The sequence below is a fragment of the Mchenga conophoros genome, linkage group LG10 (genome assembly GCF_057382185.1).
Source record: "Mchenga conophoros isolate Kocher_MC1m ecotype Shallow Benthic linkage group LG10, M_conophoros_male_GT1.1, whole genome shotgun sequence".
NCBI classification, from domain to species: Eukaryota; Metazoa; Chordata; class Actinopteri; order Cichliformes; family Cichlidae; genus Mchenga; species Mchenga conophoros.
Window position 1 is genome coordinate 35,423,526 of NC_140535.1, and position 16,803 is coordinate 35,440,328.

Here is a 16,803-nt window from a genome sequence, read left to right on the forward strand (position 1 = left end):
CGCTCGGGTACTGATTCCCCTCCGGCGCCGTCTCCATCGTGACCTTGTGATTGACAGAAATAAGTTTGGCAGCCTGAGTGGAGATTTTCTCCAGCTCCGGGTTGTCTAGCCATTCAGAGAGACCTGCCGAGAGGGAGAGGAGGACGACCATGTTAATCAATCAGCAGAAAAAGCCTACACTACTACAGCTTCATGAGTGGTTTTTTTCCCTGAATGGACAGTTCGGCATTGATATATAAATACTAGTATGCTCCTATATTAGAACCCTCGAGTAAAAAACGTGGTGGATGAAACTGACCAAGGTCGCCGAGCAGCGGCAGCAGGTCTGTGGAGTAGCTGAGCTTCAGGACGGGCAGAGTAATGGACACTTTGGCAGGAAGTAGCGTCATGGAGAGGTCCTGGACAAACTCAGAGGTCAGACTCTCCTCCACAAGGGTCATGTTGGAGGTCACATCCTCGGGCAAGAAGATGAACATGCTGACATCGTCCTGCATCTGGATCTGAGCGATCTGAACGAGGAGAAAAACATGAAGAAATGTGCTGCAGTTACGCTACTGTAGCCATCGTTCGGAGACAGCTGCCGTGAATTCTTGTTTGATTTTATTTTTAAACTTAATAAGAAATGTCTGTCAAAGACCTGATAAAACTATTTTAGTCATTTAGCTCTATCCACTTCTATTCATTAAGTATAAGCTCATTAGTGCCCCCTACTGCATCTACGGCTGAACTGCAGAACTATTTTTGTACAATGGGATGAATGAAAGGAAGTAGAATGGCTCTGTTAGATCTGCTCTGCCATCATCGGGAGCTCAGCAGCGTTTTCCTCTCTGCCTTTGTTTTTAGTAATAAATATCAACCCTGTATCATTTTTTCCTTCGTAAAAAATGGGATTCTTTTGCATTATCAGTAAAGTCCATTTAAATTTGTATAAATGTCCTTGGGCAAGACACTTCACCCGTTGCCTACTGGTGGTGGTCAGAGGGCCCGGTGGCGCCAGTGTCCGGCAGCCTCGCCTCTGTCAGTGCGCCCCAGGGTGGCTGTGGCTACATGTAGCTGCCATCACCAGTGTGTGAATGTGTGTGTGAATGGGTGGATGACTGGCTATGTAAAGCGCTATATAAATACAGGCCATTTACCATTTAAATGAAACTGGATAATAACCTGCTTCCGTTTAAAGCTATTCATCACGCTCACCGTGCAGCCTAAGTCCGAGTCAACCCCCATCTTCACTGGGTAGTTATCCTGTTGCATCATGGGAACGCGCACAGGTGCTGCGCCATCCACCTGAAAGTTTTCCAGCCCTCCACTCTGAGCGAACCGAGTCGTCCACTTCCCTGTTAGGACAGGAAACTAACCCATTATTCATCATGGCTGAAACTTACTTTGAGGATCAGTCACTTGTCAGAACCTGTTCATGGTTTCAGTGGCAGAGGACATGGATACACAACCATACACTTTGAATTTGTTTCATCTTTTCCAAGATTCGCTAAACAGATAAAGGTCACTTTGTAGCAGCGATCGGTCTATAGTCAGCTCTCTGAGTTAGTCTCATTCCTAAAAACTTTAGTCAGGTGCCCCAAAGTTCAGGTGCGTTGAACATGTGTTAAGAGAATTTTTATTTTAGTTAAATCATTAAAGTATAATCAAGTAGAAACAAGTATGCCTTATAATCAAGTGTTTATATATTTTCACACGGTAAAGCTTACTGTTGAAAAGAACACAATGTATTCCTTGCTTAAGTGTGTGAGATGTTTGACAAAGACAGGATATATACATGCATTCTTTACTTCAGTGTCTGCGATGTCAGATAAGCATGAATACTGCTGTGTCGTTGTTTTTCAGTTTGTGTGCAGAAGTTAGATAGCTAAGACAATGCCTGAGCTCTCCCCTCTTCAGTTGAAAGAGGAAGTATTATGTAACCCATTTTGCCTTATAAATAAAGCGAGTAAACGGTGCTCGGTGTGTTAGTCTGCTCAGAGACTCTCACCCGTGCGCACGTCTTTGAAACTCTGAGTCGGTCTGCCAGTGTCTCATTTCTCTCTTACTGTGTTTGAACAAATTGTCAACCCTTGACATTTAATTGGTCCTTCGAGCCGGATAACTGACTGTTATTTTAACGTCTAGTTTTCCACAGACGGTCTCCATCGGATCCTGACGTCGTGACGCCTGCGCTGGAAGAAATCTGATCAGTAAAACGAAAAACCCGGGAACGTGAATTCGATCTCCGGTCAGCGTTCGGCCTTCACGGCTCCAGGACCCGATGAGCACCGGATCTTAAAACGCAGCGCCACAGTAGAGGTGAATATGACACGCATTCCACCAAGCGCTAAAATACGTTGATATTGAGATTTTCCTTTAAGTAGTGTGTAAACCTAGGTACGCCGACAGATCTCAGTGTCCATGCGGGACTAAGAAGACGACAGGCAAGAGCGAAATTCTAGAAAAATCGCTATTAAAAGTTCCGGTCGCTCTGGGAGTGGCTGCAACGGAACAGGTTTCCGGTCACTCAAGAAGAGTGGCTGAAGGTGAAGGTGTTACACAAATAAATAGGCCTACGGAAAATCTCAATAAAAATCATAGAAACGCGCTTTGTTTGTGAGGAGTGAGTTGTTTTTACGACCCAATACGCGGTCGAACCACTTCTCAAACTGTTTTCCTGTGTACACTCACGTATTGGTAAAGGTGGAAAAAAGGGTTGTGCTTCATCACGTAAAATTGATAACCGCTCTCTCAATTAGTGGGAGAGTAGAAGGCTGTTATCGAAAACCCATTCTCACTTTTTCATGCCAAAGAAGGTGTCACAGTTCTGACGTAATTAGTTCAAAATGGGTAACTCTAAAACTAAAGTAAAATTAACAGCAGATGAAGGATGGTTGGAAAAAAACTGTCCAAATGCAGGAAGAGTCAGTGCAAATAGGTGGAGAAATCCACATAAAATTTATTGCCCAGCCTGGCAAGGCAAATGCAATCAAGAATCAATAACTGCTTTAAAGGCTGCTTTACAAAAAGAATTATTTGAGGAAAAGAGCCAAAAGAAAAAAGCAAAACGCTTAGCAGAATGGCACCTTTTCAAGGCGTGGATGGTAGAAAACGATAAACGCATTGCTAAACGTGCCCAAAAGCAGGAAACTAAAGATAAACAGAAAACTGCAGGAGAAGAAAAACCGTACCCCCCTCCTTATGCTCTTCAGCCTGCACAGCCTGCAGCAGCTGCACCTAACCCTACGTCAGCACTTCCTGTAAGCTCTCCTCACAAACCTTTTGTTTCAAATCCCTATATGGAGGCCAGACAACAACTTGATCTTATGACTAAGCATGGTCATTCCAAAAAAACAGAAATTGTAGGTCAGTTTCCAATGGTAGCCTTATCTAACCCCAGGTACGGTCAACCCACTGGTCCCCCAGACGCCCAAGGAGTCATACCAGTAGACGGTGAGCCTTTAATTTATGCATTCCGACCCTGGTCTCATAAAGACAGAGAGAATGTACTAAAAGATGTGCCACCCCTTAAAGAAGGCTTCCGGCCGTGGCGAGATGCAGTGGAATTGATCCGTCAGGGGTGGGGTTTAAATGGTCATGAGATGCATCAAGTTTTTCAAGATTTATTAGGTTTAAGTCTTCCTAGAGCTAGAGGTCAATTTACAGGAAATGATTTAAACGGTGACGTGTTGGGGCCAGACACTCCCCAATTAATACAGGAGCTTAATAACTTGTATGGCAGAATAGAAGTTATTTTAGCCCCAAGGCCAGATTATGGAAAGATAGGAGAGTGCAAACAAAAGGAAGGAGAGACAGCATCAGACTATTTGGATCGCCTACGCCCAGTTTTCAGACAAAACTCAGGGCTAAATTATGATGCCGATCCACTGTCTGCTTTTCAACAACAATTAAAAAATGCCTTCCTAAATGGTCTACTGCCTAAGATAAAAGCACATGTAGACAAACACTGGGTCACTCAAAATACAGGAACCTTGCCTGAAGCCCTACAATATGCTGAGCATGCAGTCAAAATTCAAAAACAAAAAGAAAAAACAGAAGGAGTTTTCATGATTGATCCAGAGACAGGCTTTATAGCCTTCTCAGGACAGCAACACACGGCAGGTTTTAAGCAAAGTAGGGGAAAGCAAAAAGCAGGACAAAGAAGAGATAGAAGAGATATGAGATGTTATAACTGTGGTAAAATCGGGCACTTTGCTCGAAACTGTAGAAATGTAAGCCAAGAACAGGAAGGTGGAGATGACAGGCGCAGACGCCGTGATGAATGACTAGCACAAGAAAAGGGAAGTGAAACAAGTGAAGGGGAAGTTTACAACATTGAACAACTGCTGCTAGGCTCAGAAGCAAAGCCCACCGTTATAGTGCACGTTAACGGGGTCCCAATAAAATTCCTTTGCGACACAGGTGCTTGTAAAACTGTCCTAACAGTAGAAGTCCCAAATTTAACCTCTTCAAAAGATACCTTAATCGTGAAATCAGCCTCAGGACATGTGACAAAACAGCATCTAACCGACCCCCTTTTTATGTCACATAGAGATAGTGGCCGTGCCTGCAAAAATCAGTGCATCTATGATCCATCTTGTCCACTAAATTTGTTAGGAAGAGATGCTTTAACAAAATTAAAAATAGGAGTTTTTCCTGAAGAAAGTGGCATGAAAGCCAGACTCCTACTCTCTGAAAGTCAGAGCCAAACTGAAGACATTTTTGTTTGTGAAGGTTTAGGTGAGCCAAATTATTACTGGGCCTTAGATTTACCAAAACTTGAACCATTAGAGGCCAAAGCTAATATGTACTTACCTGAGCACTCACATAGACAGGACCCAGCAAAATATCACAACACCTTGTGGTATAAATATGTCCCAGGTCCAGACAAAATTTATGATCAACAAGTGCACAGACTAGGACCGCAAAAACTAGTCCTACAACACCTGTATGTGACACAGAGTGGTAATGCAGTATGCTCAGTGTTACAGACAGATGCAGTGCAGCGCTTAAATAAGATGTGCAACCCTCATGTATCTGTTGCACGCAACGACCAAACGCCTTGGTCTGAGTTAGGCACAGTGCTGAGAAATGTAGAAATGGACAGATATGACAAAATAGAGTGTGAGGACTGGCAAAAAGGCCGTAGAACTGGGTGCATGAGGCTAACGCTGTGTTGGCCGGTGACAGCCACACCAGCCACACATTTAGCCACAACAGAGCAAGATGAATGACAAGTATTAACAATTGAAGCACATCCAGAACTAGAGAAGCTGCCACAAACATTATGGTCTCAAGGACCCACGGATGTAGGCCTAATAAAAGGAGCAGATCCAGTAGTGGTGAAAACTACAACCTCATATAGGCCTGTAAAACCACAATATCCCTTGAGTGCAGAGGCAAAAGAAGGTATCAGACCAGTCATAGCAGAGATGCAAAAAGCAGGTATTCTCGTGAAAACTAATGAAGCCACGTGTAATACACCAATTTTTCCAGTAAAAAAGGCTAATACAGGAAAATATCGCTTAGTTCATGATCTAAGAGCAATAAATGAGGTAACAGAGCAAATACCTCCAGTGGTTGCAAATCCACACACAATTCTAAATCAAGTAACACCAAAAGAACGGTGGTTCTCTGTAATAGACTTGTCCAATGCCTTCTTCTCCGTACCTCTGCACCCTGACTCACAGAAGTTATTCGGATTCACCTTTGACAATCAAAAGTATACTTATACAAGGTTGCCTCAGGGATTCCAGAATAGCCCAACTCTGTATGCAGAGGCTTTGAGAAAATCAATGTCATCTTGTACGCTCCCTGCCCCAGGGCAGTTCTTGTTGTATGTAGATGATATATTGATCACAGGCCATACAAAAGATGAGTGCAAAGAAAACACATTAACAGTTTTGCAACATCTCGCAGAGCAAGGCCATAAAGTGTCACAGCATAAACTGCAATTGTGGAGCCAGGAAGTAACATACCTTGGCCACAAATTGACAGGACAAGGCAGGCAGCTGTTAGAGAGCAGAAAGATAGCAGTCCAAAATGCCCCAAAACCAGTAACTAAACAACAAATGATGAGTTTTTTAGGACTGTGCAATTTCTGTAGATGCTGGATTCCAGAATACGCATTACTAGCTCAACCACTACAGAACCTCATTTATGGTAAAGATCTAGCATTAAAAGACAAAGTACAATGGACTCCAGAAGCAGAAAAAGCTTTCGTTGATTTGAAAATAGCACTGCAGACATGTACCGTCTTAGCATTACCAGACTATGGAAAACCTTTCGTTCTCCATGTTGATGGTGCAGGAGGGTATATGAAAGCAGTCTTAACTCAAGCTTTTGGAGAAAAACAACGTCCATTAGCTTTCTACTCATGCAAACTTGACTCTGTAGCTGCTGGATTACCTACCTGTGTTCAGGCATGCGCAGCAGCAGCAGAGGCAGTTAAAAAATGTGCAGACATTGTTCTAGGACATAAATTGATCATCAAAGTCCCACATGCAGTGACCTCTATTTTGCTCCAAGCGAACCTCTCTTTCCTCACGCATGCAAGACAACTTTCTTATGTGGGGATTCTACTTACACAATCACACATAAAAATAGAGAAGTGTGGCCAGCTAAACCCAAGTACACTTTTGCCGACTTCTCTGGACGGAGAACAACACTGTTGCATTCAAAAATTAGAGGAAGATACAAAACCTCGCACTGATATATACAGCTCCCCCCAGAGCAGTTTCAGTAATGTTTTTGTGGACGGCTCAGCGTCAAAAGACATTCACGGTAGAAATTGTGTGGGTTATGCGGTCACAACTGTTGATAAAGTGATAGAAGCAAAAGCTCTCAGCTCCTCAAACTCTGCTCAAAGCGCAGAACTAACCGCAGTCATCAGAGCATGTACTTTATATAAGGGTCAAAGTGTTAATGTTTACACAGACAGTCAATATGTCTATTCAGCAGTTCATCATTTCGCTAAAATATGGCATAACAGAGGAATGACAACTTCCTCAGGCAACACAGTTCAACATGCAAACCTTCTAAAAAAGCTATTAGAAGTAATAATGTTGCCAAAAGAATTAGCACTATGCAAATGTGCAGCTCATCAAAAGGATGACACAGAAATTACGAGAGGAAATAACTTTGCTGACAAAGCAGCAAAAGCAGCTGCAGAAAAACAAATTGATGTTTTAACAACAGAAATCATAGATCTAATACCTTTAGAAATACTAGCAGATGCACAGAAAACAGCATCGCTGAGTGAACAAAAATCTTGGGTGAAAGATGGAGCAGAATTAAAAGACAACCTCATGATGTGTAATGGCAAACCAGTGCTTCCAAAATCTTTGCATAGAACTGCTGCTTTAGTGACACATGGGAAAACTCATGTGTCATCAGGAGGGATGATTAATATTCTTAATAAACAATTCTATACAAAAAATTTTGAAAGTTCAGCACAAGAGTTTATCAGAACATGTATGATTTGCCAAAGACACAACGCACAGGGAAATCTACGTCCAAAGCGAGGGCATTTCCCTATACCACCGCATCCATTTCACACTGTCCACATGGATTTCATAGAATTAAATGAATCACAATCCTCCAAATATGCACTTGTGATAATTGATGTATTTTCCAAGTGGCCAGAAATATACCCAGTGAAAAAAGCAGATGCAATATCAGTAGCAAAATGTCTATGTAATCATTTTATTCCAACGTACGGTATTCCATCTCTGATAAGATCAGACAATGGCACACATTTTGTAAATGAAGTAATAAGTAAAGTTTCTGAAGCTTTAGGCTTCAGCATAAAACATCACTGTTCTTATCATCCACAAAGTGCAGGATTAGTCGAGAGAACTAACGGCACAATTAAACAAAGGTTGAGGAAATGTATGGAAGAGACTAAAAAACCTTGGCCTGAATGTCTAAGCTTGGTTAAATTATGGATGAGAATAACTCAAGGAACAGGTGGTCTAACGCCATTTGAAATCGTACATGGCAGACATTTTCCACTCCCCATAATGAGTGAGCCAATTAATAAATCTATTGCAGAAACAACAATGGCAGAATGGATGACAAAACTATTTGAGAATAAAGAAGTGAGATTAAGCAATCAACTGCCGAGTGACTTTTCTTCAGTTTCTTGCAGGTTGAACCCCGGTGATTGGATTCTGATTAAAGTCCTCCAGCGGAAAAACTGGAGTGCTCCAAAGTGGGAAGGTCCCTTCCAGGTGCTACTTACCACACCCACAGCGTGTAAGATAGCCGAACGAGTTTCGTGGATTCATCAATCCCACGTGAAGAAAGTGTTTGCACCACAATAAGACGCCGGTTCCCCTGACTCTTACGTGAACCCCTGCTGGAGGACAGGGCTGAACGGGTTTCCCGCCCTGTGCTTCCTCGGCAGTGCTACTCACGTGGGAGCTCGGGTGTGCCTGGTCGCCCTGAAGATCAGACTGACCTATCCCACCGAAGAGCAGAACCAATAATAACACCAGGGACGCCTGAATAAAATCTCAACAAGATGACTGAGGAAAACAACCTGATAAATCCAGAAGAAGAACCAGCTTCAGAATCAATGCTAGCACCAGTTCCAGCCCCAAAGCTGTTGTGCTTGGGCGCTTGTGACATCAAACGAAAACTACTCATGTGCTACATATTCTGTCTAATGGCTATCCTCCTGATGACGACACTCTTTTGGTTGATGCCCAGTGGAACCCACAAGACAGTACCAATTATTCTCCGACCTAAGAGGTGGACCCACGACAACTCGCACCTGAAGGAGATAGACAAAGAACACAACCACCCGTGGCTGAACAATGCATGGTACCGGTATGTCCATGACAGAGTGCACAGAGAAGACAATGCCGCAAACTGCTATGTCTGCTCACATATGCCCACGACAGCACTCCATGCCACAGTGTATGGAAAACCCCCAACCAAGGCTGAAGCACTCTGCATATATGACAAAGCCATTACCGGGACCTGCTCAACACCAGGAAAACCTGTGATGGTGATAGGTGGATCCATAAAGGACCAAAACAGCAACACATGCCACAACACTACACAATATATAGTCCCACAGAGTGTAAAGTCTTTAATCTACAACATAACAAACTGCACCCACCAGTACCCAAATATAAACTACACCTGCAATGAAGCCTACTGGGTGCATATAAACGTCAGCCATAGAAAACTGAAATCATTCTCAGTTGTTTTGCCACCTGACATACAACACCCAGTGTGCTTTAACTTCACAGGAGCAACCGGACAAACAGGTACGCCCCAGGGTCTGAAGAAATTAGGACAAAACCGAAACTGCTCCATGATCCTGGCGGCACCAGATTGGGATGGCATCGGCTCATCGACAGGTACATACTGGGTACAGGGCGCAGCTTGGGCGTGTGGCCTGAAAGTCTATTTCATGCTGCCACCAAACAGCACCGGACTCTGTGCCCCTGTTCTGGTATCTGACCACACCTTTAAGATGTCAGTGAACAGCAACACCAGAGCTAAACGTAACACAGGCCTCAAGCCCCATGATCCATATCTTGGTTCTGATGTACCAGATGACTTCAAACTCTGGACCAAGAGCCAGAAGGTAATACACGCTTTGTTTCCATGGATAGGAGTAGGGAAACACGCACTACGGATAGAAACCCTGGACTATCGTTTTGGATTATTTTTAAATGCTTCAACCCGCATTAATCAAGGACAGAATGAAGAAATTGATGCAATTCGCATCACTGTCATGCAGCACCGAGTGGCTTTAGACATCATTCTCGCAGAGAAAGGTGGTCTCTGCGTATTGTTTAACACTACATGTTGTACCTACATACCTGATAACATCCATTCATTAAACATGACAAATGCTTTGAATGTTTTGAAACAACTGAGAGACGCTCAGCAGCAGGACTACGTTACCGATACTCAAGGTTGGTGGGACTGGCTGCTGAGCGGCTCTTGGAAATCTCTACTGATTAAAGGCCTGTTGGCCCTTTTCAGTGTGATGTTACTATTTTGCCTTTTCATTGCTTGTATTATCCCATGTCTGAGAAGCATAATGACAAACATGTTCAAGCGTATGTTAGGAAACCATGTCTTGGCTCAGTCAGTTATGGAGGATCCCTATCGTCAGTATGATATGCTGAGTGTGGGAGAGAGAGAAGAAAATCTCTATGACAATCTTGACAAGCTTGTTGTTTAATTATTTCACTGAATGACGTGCAAGTTGAAAATGTGACTAACAAGTGACTATGCATTGAGTAAAACATGTGAAATATATTAACATCAGGAGGGAATGTTAAGAGAATTTTTATTTTAGTTAAATCATTAAAGTATAATCAAGTAGAAACAAGTATGCCTTATAATCAAGTGTTTATATATTTTCACACGGTAAAGCTTACTGTTGAAAAGAACACAATGTATTCCTTGCTTAAGTGTGTGAGATGTTTGACAAAGACAGGATATATACATGCATTCTTTACTTCAGTGTCTGCGATGTCAGATAAGCATGAATACTGCTGTGTCGTTGTTTTTCAGTTTGTGTGCAGAAGTTAGATAGCTAAGACAATGCCTGAGCTCTCCCCTCTTCAGTTGAAAGAGGAAGTATTATGTAACCCATTTTGCCTTATAAATAAAGCGAGTAAACGGTGCTCGGTGTGTTAGTCTGCTCAGAGACTCTCACCCGTGCGCACGTCTTTGAAACTCTGAGTCGGTCTGCCAGTGTCTCATTTCTCTCTTACTGTGTTTGAACAAATTGTCAACCCTTGACAACATGTGAGCCGATCACTTCACCTACACATAAACCCATACACGAGCATTTTGGAAAAAACTCTTACAGTTATCTGATAAGTAATATTGATCACTGAATCACCGTATGGATTTTATTTATATGATAATTCTAACTAATTCATAGATATCTGTGTCTGCAGAGCTGAAGACGTACCTTTAAAGTAGGCGGCGCTCACAATGCTCATGCCGGCGGCACGAGGGAGGGGCTTGGTCAGAAAGCGCTGTACCTTCCCGCCCGTCTGCTGAGACACCCAATCGTTGATTTCTTTCACATCTTTGGATCCTCCCAGCAGCGCCTTGGGGCGAACTCCATACTGCTGCTCCACAAGACCAAAGAACTCCTGCTTCAAACGAAGTCCTGACAACATGAGAGAACATTAGGATCTCACAGTAAAGACTCAAACACAGAGACAGCGAGCAACCACCAGTTCCACCTGGCTCCTTTACTCCAGCTCACCTCTGTAAACAAGTTCATGAAGAGTTTATTGTCTCAGTCACAAATTTCAGTCCAAACATTTCAAACATTAAATTACGGTGTAAGATAAGGTGAAGGTGCTTAGCTCACTTGGCTGCATCTGATGAAACTGCAATGTCTTCTTAACAACTAAACACCAAAATCCTTTTTAGGCTTCTGATGGTTTTATTGCTCACGTTGACTTTTTCTCCTCACATTTCTACCAGAAGGTTGAAACACAACTGAGCCAAACACATTTTTTTTCTATGGTCATCGGGTCCGGCTCACGCACCAGACGCTGCCCCTCAGCGGGCTTCCAGAAGAAAGCCAACCAGAAATGTTGGGTTTAATGGATAAGGTCCCTAAAGAGGCAGTACAGGACTACAACTGCACCTTTCATTGGCCTTTTTGAAGTTTCTGTGTAACACATCAAATAAATAAGACCTTTTGTTTTTATAAATCATGCTAAGCTCCTTCGGAGGAGTAGGAATGAAAACTTGACGCAGGACATAGAAAAGAAATGAGCTGAATTTGTGTTCTGTTGTTTTGGTTTAGCTGCAAAGTCACAGCTGATGTTTAGACTCCATCTCAACCCCAACGTGAACTCACGTCTCGCCAGGTACAGGCGTGCAGCGGTACTCAGGCCTTTCCCCGCCGTCCTGACTGAGGCCAGCATGTCCTTCAGGGTGTTGTGGAGCTGAGGGTCCTGCAGGGTGTGGTACCTCAGGGCCCTGTACAGCTGCCTCTGAGCATGCTCAGATCCTCCTAGAGGGACAGGAGGGCTTGTGTTAAGGTCACAAACCTCTGACACAACTGTTTTATTCACTAGAGAAGCAGACGTGGGCATCACTTTTACTGTAAGAATGTCTCTGTTTTTAAATTAATATTCTCCACTAAGGCCCTTGTGTCCACCTCCTCCACACGGTGGCGCTGTTGTACAATCTTAGCTTAGTTGAAAGTGAACAGAGGAAAACTAATTGTGGAAGTACGAAAACAGACAGAAGTAGAAAAAACAAAACTGGTCCCGTGACACTGACGGTGTTTTTGGGAGCAGCAAACAGAATGACCTTGAGCCAGTCTGGCCTCTGAGCTCGTACCAACACTAAAGCTGAAGTTCAGGTTTGGACTAAGTTTGTGTGTTTGTGTCTTCACCCATGGACAGCTGAGTCAGCGCCTCGGACACGCTGAGCGGGGACAGGAAGACGTTGGTGGAAGCGTCGCGGCTCGCCAGGATGCGGAAAAGGTTGTAACCGAAGTCGGAGGTGGCAGCACCCATCTTTGTAGTCGGAGTCGTGAAGAGCTCCATGTGTTCCTCCTCTCCGGCTGCCTCCTCGCCGCCGGTGTCAGACTGCAACGGACCAATGATGGAAAGATTTCATGATTAACTGAACTTTTAAAACTTCATGCCACCGATAACTCTCAGACAGACAGGGCTCCTCTGAAGCAAACATCATGTGGATGGCAGCAAATGTTGCTCATAAACCATAAACCATCTTTTTGAACTGAGGGTGGTCTCAGCCTGTGCAGCCACCTCTGGAAAAACCCAGAAACCATTCTAATGTTTGTCAAACCACGTCTTCATTGATCTACCCTGAAGCGTCAAAGCTCGTCCTTGAGGGCATGGTGAGGTGGTATTTTTACACACAGTCACATCACTAAATTACCTCATCAGCTCTGAGATTTTCCACCAATGTTTCATCTTCGTGTTGTTGATGTCGCAGCTTTTTAAGCCATGTTGCTGCCATCAAATTCAAACATGTTTTAAAATTCAAAGTCCAAGCCACAGACTGATTAAAGATGGATGTAGCTTCCAGTAAAGGTATCTGAAATCTGCGCTCTTTCTAAAGGCCACCAGGGGGCGACTGTCTGCAGAGGGACTGCGCTGCAGAGACGTCTGACACTTTATGGGCGCGTTCGCTCATTTTAAGTCTGTCTCGTGGTTTAGATTAGTTAGCCAATCAGTGTGCGGCTTTACAGTGAGAATAGGAGAGAGCGAAGACGCTCACCTCGAGGCTTCATAAATCAAACCAGTGGGTGGGGTGACGTTGGATACATCCATCTTTTTTACTGTCTGTGGCTCCAGCGTTTTGGCTCTGGGGATGTAAATTACATAACTGAGGAAGCAGAAGAATAGAAAATATGTGCAGATGGCAGATGTTGATACCTGAGCGTCACAGAAGCTCAGCACGACTCCAAACAGCAGCAGGAAAGTCGTTCCCTTCATCCTGAAATCCAAACAAAAGGAAACAAGTTTTCACACATTTCCTCAAACAGTGAAGGAAATGAACCATATTTCATCACACAGCTGTTGTTCCTCAGGCAGGGATACCCTCTGCGCCAAACCAAACGCCCCTAATTTCTCCATAAGTGCAAAGAAAGGCTGAGCCAAACCAAGTCCAGAGGACAAGTACAGAAAACAAGTTCAGCCGCCACAGAGGCTACAGAGACGAAATTATCCAAAACAAAGACACAATTCAAAGACAAAGATTAGAGTCAGAGCCAGAAAACCTCCGAGCTGTGGAAACTCTGTGAAGTTTATAGCAGGTTATGTAACAAACTCTGAGCTGCTCATCGGGACATAAATCATGATCTCAGGTCTGAGCTCAGCGTTCATGAAAGAGTAAGTCTGACACACACAACCCCGTTCAGCTGTCTTAGTGAGGACCTTCAGTGACATAATGCTTTCTCTAGCCCCTGACCCTAAACCTGACCATAACCTAATTGTAACCCTGACACTAAAACCACATTTTGAGCCTCAAAAAGGCTTCAAACTTGTGAGGACCGGTGTGTGCGTGTCCTCACAAGTGACTGCTGGTTCTCACAAGTATAGTAGGATGCAGATTTTGGTCCTCACAAAGATAGCTAGACAGGAACACACACACACACGGCCTGCTTTGTTCCACACACATCTGGACCTGGTGCTCGAGCTTTTACATAAACAGAGGTCTGTCATTTGAACCTAAAACCACACACACACACACACACACCCACAAACCACAGGCCTGATGGAAAACCCAGATGCTTTCTTCTTCTTTAACCTCCTGATCGTCGCAGTGTGTCTCATCTTTTCTTTCCTACAGCTTCATAAACTCAGAGATAACATGTCGTCAGTTAGATCGTTTAAACGTTTATGAGAGAAATAAAAAAATCTTTCAGATCATCTCAAACTGGTTTCTTGGAGATGTGAGACAGGGAGTGACAGGAAGCTCGAGCCCGTGAGTCCGAGGTCAGGGTTAATGAAAACTGCAGCAGAGATCTCCAAAAGTTGATTCTTCATCTGGACGTAGCGCTTTGTGGGAGATCTTATACACAGGACATTTGCATGATGACTGAAACCAGCCCACTGAAGGAGGTCAGGTCAGAGTTTGTTACATAACCTGTGAGGTCAGGGCTGGTTTCAGTCATCATGCAAATGTCCTGTGTATAAGATCTCCCACAAAGCGCTACGTCCAGATGAAGAATCAACTTTTGGAGATTTACTTTCCTGGATGATTGAGATGCATCAAAATGCAGCAGCACTGAGGGCTGGGTGAGCTGTACCTAATGATTTGTCCCTTTAGTGCGTGGATAAGAATACCTGCGCACGCGCCCCGAGATACACAACAGTGTTTCTGCAGAACGACACACGTCAGTGTAAACGAGTGCAGAGAGGTGACGTCGTTGACGTCTCATCCTGGACTACTGTGTGTGTGTGTGTGTGTGTGTGTGTGTGTGTGTGTGTGTGTGTGTGTGTGTGTGCTCGCGCGCTAATCCCCCCGCCCCTGCAGACCAGCTGACTCAGCGCGCTCCCGTTCCTGCACTGACTTGTCTCCGGTCCTCACTGGAAAGTTTCTTCATTGGCTGTTTGTGAACTCTTTGATATCACATCAGGGATTTTTAAAGTCCAGGTCACTAACCTGAATATATTCCACAGTGAAATGTTTTTCTTGGCACGAAATTCTTTACAACCCCAAATATCTTCAAACCTGCAAACTTATTAAAAATCATCCGTTTTATCCGAACAATGAGAATTTAGAAAAATTAAAAATGTCCTTACAGACCGAAGCTGATGATCGTTTACTTGGTTTTAGTGACTCTGACCTGCTGCTCTTATATAACCTGCTGAGTGGAAAAGCCCAGACTGGCTGCTGAACAGGAGGAAAAACGCAGCGTGTCTGAGAAACAGCAAGTTTTTCACAAAGTCTGAATCAAAGCGCTTTGAATTCTGCAGAAAACCTCCCTGTGCTTCATGTCTGAGCTGCGCTGCTACGAATACGTCCAAGTTTTACACTTTTTATTCCAGCTGGCGCAAATAAAACGATGCAAAAAAAAAAAAAGTTCAAATGTGTGCGTAAAAAGCGCAGAAATGCATCTAGTGCAGCGAGAGTCACTCACCTCTCTGCTCCACGTCGATCAGCGTCCTTGCCAGCTCAGAAAGTGAGTCTTCCACCCCGCTGACGCCTCTTGTCTCGGCACCCTCAGCAGCGCGCATCCAGCTGCTGCCAGCAGAGGCAGCGGGAGCGCGCACAGATCCAGAAAAAAACGAAGCTTAAAAAATTCTGGTATTTAATAAAAAGTGTAAGCACCTTAAAATAACTGAAGTTTTGAGAGAACACAAAGAAACAACAGCTCAGGAGTGTTTCAGAGAAATCAGCTGACGCGAAGCAAAGACTGTAGATGAAAGATGTATGTGATCATGTGACACCACCCGATGGTTTCTGGCCTCCACACGTCTCTGTGCACGTTCTTGTGCCTGTTTGTGGTCCAAGTGCTGTTCAAACACAAAGTTTGCATCTACATAAAAAAAACCTGGAGGTGTTCATGCTCCGCCCCTTTTACCCAGAGTGCATTTGAATCAAAAGAATGAAAAGTGTCAGTTATATTATCTGAACACTGCTGTCGTCCAGGATGTGACATATCTCCACCACTGTTTTTAAGTTAAGATAAGATAACCTTTATTAATCCCACACGTGGGAACTTTATTTGGAGATGTGAGGTCCTGCTAGCAGATAAAAATCTGTCATCTGTTCCTGATCAAACCCTCAAACTTTGGTTAAAGCACCTTCTTGACCTGTGACTGATCTGGCTGTCTTTATTCTACTACATGTCCCACTGTTGTTTTATTTTGGTTTATTAAATTCATTGTTTCTGCACAGTGCTGCTGAGCGCCTGAAGGTCATGGGCAGCCAGTGATTTTCAGCCTCATCCTGTGCGTAAAGAGATTTCTCCAGATTGTTCAAATCTTTCGATGATATAATATACTCTGATCAGATGTTCAGTTTTCACTGTTAACGTTGATGAGCACTACTCTGTAGCTGTATTTGTAGATGTTTAGATGCAGTTTTTTGTAGATTAATGGACTGTCTACTGACCTACTGAAAATGAACCTGACTGGCTGCCCATCCATCCATTTCTTTACTTGTTACTTTTGTTTCTTTTCCAGCATCTTTCATTTATTTATTTATTTTTTGCCACCATCCCAACTTTTAGTGTCGATAATATTTTTCATGCAATGTCTCTCTTTCAACATCTGATATCAAATCATTGCGGCCTGTTTGTTATACAGAGTCTTGACTTTGCACTTCTGTGACCTGACA

At 43.6% G+C, this 16,803-nt stretch overlaps 1 protein-coding gene and 1 long non-coding RNA gene across 2 annotated transcripts in view; one reads left to right on the forward strand and one right to left on the reverse strand.

The window, feature by feature from the left end:
- The window catches only part of serpinf1 (serpin peptidase inhibitor, clade F (alpha-2 antiplasmin, pigment epithelium derived factor), member 1), a 17,773-nt gene extending 2,017 nt beyond the window's left edge, over positions 1-15,756 (reverse strand). Inside the window, exons 1-8 of the mRNA XM_085289967.1 lie at positions 15,602-15,756; positions 13,392-13,452; positions 12,380-12,575; positions 11,837-11,992; positions 10,928-11,131; positions 1,195-1,334; positions 299-509; positions 1-123 (exon numbers count right to left, since the gene is read on the reverse strand). The exon at positions 1-123 is cut by the window's left edge and continues 2,017 nt beyond it. Coding sequence (XP_085146093.1) covers positions 1-123; positions 299-509; positions 1,195-1,334; positions 10,928-11,131; positions 11,837-11,992; positions 12,380-12,575; positions 13,392-13,451 — 1,090 coding nt within the window. The 5' untranslated portion in view covers position 13,452; positions 15,602-15,756. The remainder of the gene's footprint in view (positions 124-298; positions 510-1,194; positions 1,335-10,927; positions 11,132-11,836; positions 11,993-12,379; positions 12,576-13,391; positions 13,453-15,601) is intronic.
- LOC146566346 (uncharacterized) lies at positions 1,608-10,692 on the forward strand. The gene is made up of 2 exons (XR_014894207.1): positions 1,608-2,298; positions 8,119-10,692. It is a non-coding gene; the product is annotated as an uncharacterized LOC146566346 (long non-coding RNA).
- Positions 15,757-16,803: the final 1,047 nt, after the last annotated feature.